General features: G+C 39.9%; 1 protein-coding gene across 17 annotated transcripts in view; it reads right to left on the bottom strand.

Moving 5' to 3' along the window:
• The window catches only part of DHX9 (DExH-box helicase 9), a 37605-nt gene continuing 25479 nt past the window's right edge, over positions 1-12126 (bottom strand). Inside the window, exons 28-32 of one of the 17 annotated variants that reach the window (XM_064427843.1) lie at positions 8527-10114; positions 5462-5595; positions 3688-3749; positions 1562-1610; positions 1-277 (exon numbers count right to left, since the gene is read on the bottom strand). In XM_064427843.1, coding sequence (XP_064283913.1) covers positions 10029-10114 — 86 coding nt within the window. In that variant the 3' untranslated portion in view covers positions 1-277; positions 1562-1610; positions 3688-3749; positions 5462-5595; positions 8527-10028. Of the gene's footprint in view, positions 5596-8526; positions 10115-12126 lie in introns of all 17 variants that reach the window. The other 16 variants (XM_064427849.1, XM_064427848.1, XM_064427839.1 and 13 more) reach the window with 16 other exon arrangements.

Consider the following 12126-nt stretch of genomic DNA (forward strand, 5'->3'; position numbering starts at 1 on the left):
CTAGTTACTAAATATTCATATCTCATCATGATTTTATGGAAGCAGAAAGTTAATCTTATTAATAGAACTGAAAAACAGAGTTATTAGCCATGCAAGCAGAAGGTGTTTCATAAAATGGTTTGTTTATTTAGGATTGACTTTCTTCATCACTCTTTTGCAGAATGTCCTAAATAATCTTGTACAGCAACTGTGGGTAGTTGCTGTAAAGGTGAATAAAAATATATCTCTGAATCTGTTCACGTGAGGTAAGCTCCTTCTTGACAAGTTTCTGCAAACCCTGGAGAAATAAAAGATGTAAGTGGAAAATGTTACCTCTTTTCTCAAGTGAGTCTGGGATGTAGCCTCATTTTTTCTTCTTGATACTGGTAATGTTGGGGAAAAAATGTGCTAAAACAAAAATAAAACATGAAAGGCCTGTGCAGCTTTCTATCTTCCTATTGTAGATTCAAGCACAGCTCATCCTTTTAACTATTCTCATGTATATAAATTGAATTTGTAATCTTTTATTCCTAGCAGATAAGATTTGTATATTTTATCTTTACTCCCTGCTTTTATTCTGCCGTGTACCCTGTGTGGAATTTAATCAAACACATCTTGCAATCTACATTAGACCGTGGCAGTAACATCAGGAGCCAACCCAAACTATACTCCCATCCCCTCTTTGAGTTCTTCCCTTGCCTGTCCCACACCTTTCCCATGGAGAAAGAGACATGCATGGATAGGTGTGTTCAGCCTTGAAACATCCAATGGATCTCTTGGAGAAGAGACATTCCTCAGCATTTCTTTTCCCTTCCCTTCTCACTCCCATTCTCAGACAGTACACCAGCACTGCATGGATGAATATGCACCAGGGGACTTGATTAGATTTATTTCTGTATGGTATTAAATTTATAGTATAAAGACACTAAATTCTCTCAGAATTTAGCCACCATCATCCTTGCACTGCAGGGTCTGCTGATGGATTCTCTGCCACCAAAAAATTCCAGCAATATTTAGGTTTCCAACATGCCAATGAAGTTTGCTTTGTAAAGAGCAGGACACATTCACCCTAATCCATTTGGATAATGCCTGTGTCCTGTTCTTCACCAACTTGCTTGGCTACACAAATCCTTCGAATACATGAGCTGGGCCTGTTTACACTACACCAAACATTCTCAGTGAAGCTCTCTTCCAAGCCTGATAAAATGCATCCCAGAAAGTGGGGTGTGTATTGGAGGTGGTCATGCAATCTCACCATATAGGGTGCATGACCACAATGAAGTTTTTTAACAACTTCCTGGCTTTCCAGCAGAATTCCCAAGATTATTTCAACAGAAAGCTAGCTAACTTCTTTTGCCAGATAACAACAAGGATGAAATTTTCATCCCAGTCAGTTCTTTATAATTTATGGTCACAGCCTGTCTTTTCATGGCATCATCTGCCAATCAGTCATGCCATGACTATAATTTCATTACCAGGGAATTGTGATGTTCTATCATTTGTAAAACCCTTTGTTTCTTCATATAAGATGGCTCTTGAGAGTAACCTTGGTTCAAGTGTCTCCCTCATTACAAGAGCTCACCTTTGCAGTCTGGTGTTCTTTAAGCCTAGTTTTCATGAACTTTCCTTTGCTTTTCAAAAACAAAAGAAAAAAAACAGTCTCTGAGAAACACCATTTTCTTTTAGATATTTTTTTCCTGTAAAAAACCTGTAATGCCTTGTATACTTTATGCTCTTAGCCTAAGATCCCTCTTAGCCTTTGGACTCCTATGATTAATGACTCTTAGCCAAGGTCAGCTCAATCATCTAATAGAGGAGCCATTCAAGGAGACATTCAGGGTCAGTCTGGACAGGGCTCTGAAACATGTGATCTAGTGGACAGTGTCCCTTCTCACTGCAGGGGGGTGGACTAGATGACCTTAAAGTTCTTTTCCAGCTGAAACCACCCTGTGCTTCTCTGATAGTCGATGGAGAAATCCAGTCTTTTCAATGACCAGCTTTGAATGAGCAGAGCTCCTGTTTCTCCTGCTAAATAAATGGTTTGTCTTGACAAGCAGGCTGCAGTTTGGTTTGCTCTTCTGCCAGAAGAGTTAAACCTGGATGTCCACCTGGAGGCTGGGAACACTAGATGTAATTTTGTGATCTGGAGATCACTGATCTGTGCCAGCTGCTTGTCCCTCCCCACATATCTCAACAATTTGTCTCTGCTCCCACATGGACTAAGGCAGAGCTGCTTCCCTGACACATGACAGGAAGAATACAGTGAAGGGTGAGCAGCTTCAAGGAATCTGACCTAGAGGGCTGCTTTTGGGACACACACCCATGTCCTTGGCTGTCTGTCAGCATGGCCCAGTTCTAGTCTTGGTACCCCCAGCTCACTATGTCCTCCCCTGCATTGCTCTCAGACAATTAGCAGTTGAGAGGACAGCAGAGACATTCTCTCAACTCAAAGCCCCCATGCCACCAAGACTAAATAGACAAAAGAAGCCATTGAGGGAAAATCTATCTGGTCTCTGTAGCCAAGAACCAAAATTAAAAAAAAATACTTGGAATGAACAGAATCTTCTTAAAATATAGCTATTAGCTCTACAGAGTCTTTGCAAAGCTATAGAGCATACATGAACTGCAATTTTCAGAGGTTTCTAACTCAGCCATCCTTAGGTAGATGCTTGCAAGAACACTGAAAGCTTATTCTTAACATCAATACCATCCCCATGTCAAATGGCCATTCAGATCAAACAGAGTCACCGTGAAATATGTGCAGTGGCTTAGATATAAATTGCACGTGCAAAATAAAAGAAAGCACTTAATTTACAATTAATCCTGATCCATAAGGCAGAATGTTGGAACCTCATTCATTGGGAGGAACTGAATCCCTGTTTCCTTCTGTACCCATATTTTTTTTTTAATAACAGGAAGATTTTTCCTGATGGTTTGAGGTATGCAAAATGCTGTTTAAACACTCACATGGCCACTTACAGATCATCAAAGCAAAGAGGAAAATCAAGATTGTTGGAAAGGAAATGATATTTTTAAACTCATCACTGCATACCATAAACAGTGGGAAAATGTATAAAATACTTTATAAATAGACTGTTTCCTGGTAAAGTATCTTTTTTTTTTTTAAAGTTCCACTACCAAACTACTTAAGGAGGAGATTTTAAAATTATTATTATTATTAAAATAAGAATTCAGTAGGCAAGAAAAATCACAGGGTTTATAGCTGTATGCTGCATTTTGCTTTCTGGGAACCTCAGCATATTACCCACATTTTCATCCCTGACACTCAGTTCATGGAAATATCAGAGGAACAAAGTCAAGTGTTCAGCAAAATGGAGTGGTTTTAAAGGGATGGGAAATTCTATACTCTGTATCCTGTTATTTACATGTCAGATCTTTAAAGAATAGGAAATCTGTAGCTTCTGCAAGTGTTATTAATTTTTTCCATTTTGGAGCTCTGGAAAAATTTTACATCATGTGTTTAATTATATTAAAAGCAGAATATTTATTGTATTAAAAGCATCTGAGTAGATCAACTGCAACATTCATCTTTGATACAGTAAATTACCTCCAGCCCATTATTTTAAAATCACATGAAGAAGCAAAATCAAGATTTAGCATGTTGACTTATTAAACAATGAATTGTAATTTTTTGTGATAGAGTTAACTTACAATAAACACCAGGGGAGGTTGCAGAGGAGAACCTACCTCTTTCTAGAATGGCACTGTCAATCTCTTCTGCTCCTGTTTTCTCACAAAGATTCAGATTCCTGTCAGTGAAAGGTATTTTAAGTAGCATTGAATCAACATTGGAGATTTAGATACTATTTTAAATCCCAGAATGCTCTTTAAAATAGCATCTCACTGTGACTGCCCAGTGTTTTTTTAACCTAGAATGTAGTTTTTGTTGGACTACTTTTTGACTTGAGTCATTCTCAAAACACATTTCACACCTCCCCATCAGCCAGTGGTTTGTGACAACCAAATTTTTGCCACCTGAACTGTTTGACTTCAAAGGTTAAGAAAACAAAAAGGGTCCAGAACATGAACATCTTTATGCAATAATACATACCATACCATTGCTACCAATGTTTCAGTGCAACTCCCAGAGTTCCAAAATCATATTGGAAACTTATATATGTGTTTGTCCTGCATTTTCCTATAGTTAAAATTAAGAAATTTCCCCAGGTGTGCCCGTGTGCAGGGAAGGCTGCCATACTGAATGTTATTGATTTAGCTGACACCACCACATAACAACTGTATTAATTTTATACCCTTGCTTGAGGGCTTTATAAATCCACAGAGATATTCAGCTCTCCCTCATTTTGCTGAGCTACCCATGTTTATTCTTACAATGAAGTTGATCACATAACAGGTAAATTTGATTTAATGAGTTTTTCCAGGAAAAACTCTCAGGGTGGCTCCCTTCCAATTAATTTACACAAATAAAAATGTAGTTCCCCACACAGTACTTGAAGGCATCATAAGCTTCCAGGCAATCACCAAGAGTTCTTTTCAGCTCACCTAAATTTAGGAAGTGTCCAAGGCCAGGCTGGATGGGCTGGGAGCAATCTGGTCTACTAGAAGGTGTCCCTGCCCATGGCAGGGGGTGGAACAAGATGAGCTTTAAGGGCCTTTCCACCCCAAACCATTCAAGGATTATATGATTGTATTACAATATTTAAAGTTTTCTTTATTTCATTTTTGCCCCACCTCGTGTTTATGTCTCCCAGTCATTCTTTGCTGTTCCTCAATATGAGAACCACAAGTCCCAAGGGAGCTAAGCAGCAGGAGACTTTGCTGGTTTGTTAACCTGTAAAACTCAGGCTGGAAAGCTTTTGCTCATTTTCACCCCATCTCCAGTTCACCTGTGGGCAAGTACAGTCACCCCCAGTTTTAAGAAATTCAGTTTCTCAGGACAAGAGGCAACAACAACCATTCCCTAACTGGAAGCCATCTGGCCAGGTTCCAGTTTACCAACATCTGGCTTTCCAGAGAAAACAAAATGAACAACACAGCACAAAGGGATGGCACATGACTTTGTTAGTCCCTTGAAGTATGCAGCAGATATTTGGCATTTTTCTTATATTTAACCCAAGTACTCTCACTCACATTCCCTTCCAGGTCACAGTTGGGATAGCAGATGTTCTCCCAGTGTGTTACTCCCTCTGCATCCTGTGGTGGGGATTGCCAATTTAGATACTTTGTTACCACTTTGAACTCTCTCCAAATTTTTAACAGTGTAAAAATGCTGGATGTGAGATTTGGATACAATTTAGAAGTAATCTTTTCATTGGGATTCACAGAAATAATATAAATGTTTTTTATACAAATGTCATTGCAGACACTATGTGTTCAGGTCTCTTTCTTCCCTTATTTATTTACAATTATTTCTAAGCCCTTTTCAGGGAATGCTTTCTGAAGATGTGGTTTTACTAAACTTGCTTTCCTGACAAAGATCACTGACATTTACAAACCAGACCTGAGTCTGTAATTAAGTTCACAGTAACTCCTCCTCCACGGGTCTGTGCTGGAGAGTCTCTACTCAGTTTAAAGGTCACCTTACTGAGGCTGAACCTGGAAATCTTCAGTCCAAAAGCAAAGGCTCCATGGAAGCTGGAAGCAAAGTAAGTTACGTAATGTGGGAAAAAGCCAAGTTACTTGCATTATTTAGACAGCTTTGGATAGATGAAGCCGTGGGCAATGAGAAAATGAGCCATCCTTTAAAAGGTAAATGCAGAAACCAGCATTTCAATGCTCTTTGTTGTCCACTTCTAGATGTTGGTTACTATGGCTACCTGACGTAGCCATTCTTTTTCATGTATATTTTTTAATACTTCTGAGTCTGGGCAAGTATTCTACCTGGAAAGAACTGCAGAAGGATAAGGTGCTGTTCTTACAAGTGCTGAATTTTGGTTTACATTACAGACCATTCATCTAAGTAGCTTTGTGAGCTGAATCACAAGACCATACAGCTATGTCCAGCTCTCTGGTTCTTCATATGCCTGGAAATGTTCATGTCACATTGCTCAGAAACTTCTCTGGCTCAGCTGACCTCACGCAGAAATATCTATCAGAAATATCTATCTTGTAGATAGATAATACAGTCTTGGCTGTACAGAAATCTCTGACCTTAGTCTCCTCACTCCAGCTGTGTTTCTGCTTCCCACCTTGCTCTTGTTATTCCACAGGCAACTGTTCCATGTTGCTTTAGTATTCTCCATGCATGGCATTTTTAAGGCTATAGCAATTTATCTCAAGAGCTGACAGGACATTTTAAAACATCTTTTTGCTCAAAAATATTAAGTAGGCAACATTGGCATGGATCCTGATGGATCTCATGATTGAGAGCCAGTCAGGGAGATAAAGGTTGTTGTAACATTGGCTTTGTCCCAGTGATAAATTTAAAGTGACAGTTTAAAGTGACTTTACAGTCACTTAAGGTGACACAATCAGTGTGAATCCCAGACATGTTTCTCTGGGGAAAAAAACAACTAAATTGTTTTAAAACTTTGTTGAGTGCATGTGACTGCGAACACTCAAACACAAAATTTCTGAGTTTTGAAAAAATTATTCTTGGATTTTGTCCTGAGTGAGGGAAGAAGAAGAAATCTTAATCTGAAGGTCTTGAGCGTCTGCAAACCTGAAAATGCTTTCACATTCAGCTGTTGATTTGTTTTGCTCATTGGTGCTGCACCCTTTGAACAAAGACTATCAAACAGCTGCCTGAAACTTTTAAGCTGTTTCTGCTCAGAGTTTGGTTTTGTTTTTCTCTTTGTCATGTGTTATAGCCAGCTTAAAAAATTGCACAACCTCACAGCAGAGCAGGTAAGAGCCCTACAGAACCCTCTGCTCACCTGTTTAATGGAGAGGTGTTGGTGTTTTGGGGACAAACTGATACAGAGATTTGCTCTGATTCTCCCATTGTCTGGTGATGACTATGATCCTTAGCAGTCATTACCATGTGCAGAGAAATATCTTTCTGCATGATTTATCCTGATTTCTATCAAATCAATATCAATGTGTGTTGCATGTTCAATTTTTACCTACTATCCATGTCCTGGTGTAGATGCTTTGTGAACCATTACCATGGGCATTCCGATTGAAAACAAGGAAAAGTCTTTGGAAGCAAAGTTATCTTTGTTTATATAACAATGGTATCTTCTATAATTGATAAACTAAAGATGTTCCTGAGGCTCACAACCTCTCCAGTGCTTCTCCTAGCATAGGAAAGTTTCAAGTTCCTTAGGAAGCCCTTGGAAATGTACTGCTGGTCTCTGCTGTGGGCAGAATTGGTGCAAGATGAAGATGCTGACCCACTGCTGGCTATTTTTGGTTTGTTCTTTCTGGTCAGCATGGCTTAGCCCCTCAACTTCATTGCCCTTGCTCACCTTTACCAGCACAGCAGGGCCACTGTGCTGCTGCTGGGCTCATACAGGAGCATCTCTCCCATATGACTGCACAGAACTGGTCTCTACAGACACAAGGGTGATATTTTTTACCCCCTCTTCTTTCTTTCTCCTCTTGTGGCAGACTGCTGCCACGCCCAAAGGATGAGCAAAGCCAAATTCCATTCCTGAGGCATTGCTGAGCTTCCTGTGAGCAGCCTGCCAGTTCCACTAGCCAAAGCAAATGTCTGCACTAGCCATAAGGGAGGGGGATGAACCATTTCATGGCAGCTGTAAAAGGTCACAGAGCAAACACCTGCGCTGCTGCTCATCTGCTCTCCCAGTGATCCAAGCAGCTTGGATGTGTGAGTTGTTTGCATGAGAGTCACTGATTCAAAGCTCTCTCCTGGCTTTGTGAGGTTCACATTACAAACTAAAGAATTAGCAAAATTTAGTTCCTTCATTTGGGGTTGTTCTGTCCAGTGGGAGACTTGTTATTCTGTTTGAGATGGGTCTCAAGACCTGTAACACTTGAAAACTTTTGTCTGATTGTACACATTCTGCCTTTCCTGCATAAATCCATGCAAGCCCTGGGGCTTTCTCTGTTTATAAGCATGGGGGCATTCCAGGAGATTATAAATATCTGGAAGTCTAAAGTTGTGTCACATTCAGGGATGTACTAGAAAACTTCTCATTTGGCTTCTCCTAAGAGCAAAACCAGGCAGTTTCCATTGCTGTGCTTAATTTTTATATTACGAGTTTAGCAGGCCTTTCCTTCTGCTTCCACAGTGGGCTTTGCAGAGAGTTCACAGGTTCTCACTTCCTTCACCTTTATCTCTGCAGGGATGTATTTGAGAGATGCCTTGGAACAGCTAATAATGTGACTGGATATCAAATTTTTCTCTTTAAGAGAGTTTTGCTTATTTTGTGTGGAAGTGACTGTGTTCTGCTGGTCATGGAAGGTGTCCATGCCCATGGCAGGGGGTGGAATGGAATGATCTTTAAAACTCCCTTCCAAACTAAACCACTCTGTGATTCTATGAATTATGACTGGACCTTTGGCATCCTGTTCTCCATCCATAGGTAGGAATTTTGGCCATCATTATAGCAATAGAGTCACATGACTTTATATATTGATATTATTATTCTTTCTGCTCACCAAAATGAAGATTTTCTCCACTTGCCTTCTTTGGAAAATGCACTGATGCAGCTGGGACAACTCTTACTCCCTTTCTCTCAAAACATCCAGATGGCTATGAATTCTTTTAGTAGAAAATAAGAGGAAAAGTGAGCAAATACACATCAAGCACTGACTATAGGTTAGGAGTTGAGATGTGCATGAAACCAGTAGTTATGGGGAAAAAAAAACAGTTCTCCATGTATTTTCCAGTATAGTCTGTCTGAACATCTCTTTGCAGATAGCAGGAGGAAAACTTGGAATTCTATAACACAGTCCTGGTATCTAAAACCTCTTTGCAAAAGGAAGTGACTGCAGGAAACAGGGTGGGGCAGATTTATAGATTGCTCTTAAATTGGAAACTTTTCTTTTTTTTAAGTTGTTCAAATATAGGAAGTCATGCTCAACTTTGTGAGGTGAAAGATTTTCCTGCAGACCCTCCATTTCTGCAACATAATTTGAATGTGGCTTTAGTAAGTGGCACAGTGGAGACCATGAGGTCATTTTCCCAGGGGAATGTGAGGCTGTAAACTTATCCCTGTTAACTAAACACATTATTATTGGGCCTTGGTATTATGTTCTCTTCTACTTTACCTTTATAAACCATAGCTCAACACAGTCATGATTAATGGTTCTCAGTAAATGATAGAGAACTGCTAAGTTCCCCAGGGCTTTTAATGGGATTAAAAACTTTCAGTGAGAAAATAAACAGCAGAGGAGAGTTTCTTAGCTACTGCCTAGGCAAAAAATACTTCTGTTAGAATTCAGAGAACAGGAATTCAGTGACAAATCTGTTTCAAATAACAGATACTAACATTAGCACCAAATAACATTAACTAACATTAACTTTTTTACCAGTTCTTGAAAGCAACATGAAATTAGAATCTTAGATTATTTAACAAATAATCTGTTTATGACCATGTTTGAACTGACAAAGTGCTTCCAGACAGCCATTTCCAGAACTTTTCCTATCAAAGCTGCAGGTGAGCAGACCAGTTCCAGATTTAGAGGGGTCATCTCAAACATATGGCTTTCAGACATAAATAAAGCCTCATGATCTTTCATGCTAAGCCACTCACCTTGGTCGAGTTGTACCTGTGACATTAGCTTTCCTCTGGCTGGCACTCCTCACTCTTTTGATTTGGAGGCAGAAAAAACAGATCAGTTAGTGAGTTGCAAGCCTAATTTTCAAGATAAAAATTCAAATAACTGTCAAGTGTTATTCTTCAAATTATGGTTGTGAGGCTGTTGTTAATATTTCTTTTCTCCTCTTCCACTTGGAACTGGAAAACCAGAAGAAATCATTATTGTTTCCAAATCCCCTTATAAGAACTCTGTGATATCAAAAGCCAAAAATATTTTATATATGTGATATACAAACCCAAGATGCCTCAGGTGGGTGCAGCAGAGAGCAGTCAACGGCACCGTGGCTCAGGCAGTTCTTTCTTCTTGAATTTCAGTAATTCAGTATTGTTGCTCAAGACTCATAGTGCTCTGACACTCTGGGTTTTTGAAGCGAAACACAGATCCATGCACTGGCACAGTAAACTCACTGCTGGCTCTGTCTCTACTGGGAAAATGTACATGTCATTTCAGGTTAATTTTCAGTCTTCTGTATCCCGGCTGCTTAAGCTCCTCATTAGCATGTCAATCCCTGTTTAGATTGTGCCATTCATCAAGTGCAGGCAAGGATTATTGCTTCCCCACTTAACTGGCCATGATGGATTAGATATTAAAAACCAGACTGAATGTTGTTAAGCAGTACTTTCATGTTCAACACTCCTTAATATGTAAAGCACTAAGCACATAAATAAAACCACAACTTGTCATTTGTAGATTCTAAGAAGTCCGTGACTCCTTCTCCCTTCACAACCTGCAGCTGAGCTCCCAGGCACACTTTCACTTTTTTAAACACCTGGCTGTTCCCTTAAGAGCTCATTAACTTTTCTGCCAGTTCTTGAAAGCAACATGAAATTAGAATCATAGAGTATCCTGAGCTGGAAGGAACCCACAATGATCACTGAGCCAAATTCCTGGCTTTGCACAGGAATCACATAAATTAGATCTTTATGGGAATGAACAGGGCTGTGGTGATCAGCTGTACCCAAGATGCACAGATGGCTTGGGAACTATAAAATTCATCACTGCATCAGTAACAGAATGAGCAAGACCTCCCAGGACAACCAGTAGGGTATTAATGGTAACATTTTTTAATATTTTCTTCCCAGTAATAGTAAATAATAGCTTTACAGTTACAAATTAGAAACAATCCTGTAAATAGACTAGAGAAAAATCAACTTAATCCCTTTAGCTAGGACTTAACATCAGATACCCCAGTAAAACCATTTTTTGCTGGTATTGTAGAATATTGTACAACATATACTTGATAATCCTTGGCATCCTACTCTACTTCCTCACCTTGTATCCAGTTCTTGCTTCCTGTTTAAATGCTGACCTATTACAGCCAGAAGAAATTACAAAGCTTTAACAGATACTAGATCATAGTCCAGACTTGTAAGTGTGACAGTAAAATTAAGCAGTCATCTTTAAAACCACTGGACTTCTGCTTCATGCTTCCAGTTTGGTGCTAGTAATGACTGAGAACACCATGTGTGAAGGGCAAGCCAAGGAAAGCAAATTTTTTCTGGATGCAGTGACTCCAAATGTGCAAAGGGAAGGTGGCTAATGCTATAGCACATCTTCCAATGTCCATCCCTGTTGACTCCCCCATAGCTTGTTCCTGGGCCCAAATTGGAAAAGAAAAATGATTATGTTTTTTTTAACAGTGACATGGAGTGACAATTCTTCATTAATTCACTCTTCAATCTACAGAAAAGTCTGCATCAGCAGAAGGAAGAGAGCATGCAGGAGATAATACACGCTCCACATTAAATTAAATTTGGACATTAATATCTATCCTCTATAATTCAGAGCTGGATCAAGGAAGCACTGCTTCACCCTTACCTAGTTTTTAAGAACTCTTCGTGATAGCACAAAAAATGTTGGATTTGTGTTGCAACAACCATCTCCCAGCAGGCACAAATAATTACTGCTTCTGCAGTGGCATTAGTGGGGAGGTTAATTTTGTCAGACTTGGCAACAGAACAGGGCTGGAAGGCTTTTTACCCCCTCTGTGTCAATACTTCTGTGAGCACCAGGCAGCCAGCTGAGCTTCCAGTGTCTGGAATCCAGTGTGTTCCCATGAAAGAACTGTCCTCTTCCACATGGATGTGGAGGAATGAAGCCTGACTGTTTGGGAATAGTAATGAACACTGTCTTGGATGAAGGAGCAATTCATGCTTCTGAGATTACTCCAGGTTCTGCAGAGACCAGCATGTCTTGGAAAAGGTATTCCATGTTCCTGCATGATCTGGATCACCCAAACAACTCACCACGGAGGGTCACACAGTGTGCAGGAGGCTGGCTGCAAAAGAACCCAGAGCTGCCTGGCGTGGTTAGAAAACCACTGCAGCAAAGACTGTTTGCACAGCTTGTTAGACAACGAAGTGAAAGCCCCACTGAGCCTAAGATGTGGTTTGGAATCTGTTTGGGAGGAAATGGTCTTAGACACTGAAAAGGTTG

This window comes from Passer domesticus, chromosome 7, assembly GCF_036417665.1.
Source record: "Passer domesticus isolate bPasDom1 chromosome 7, bPasDom1.hap1, whole genome shotgun sequence".
Lineage (NCBI taxonomy): Eukaryota > Metazoa > Chordata > Aves > Passeriformes > Passeridae > Passer > Passer domesticus.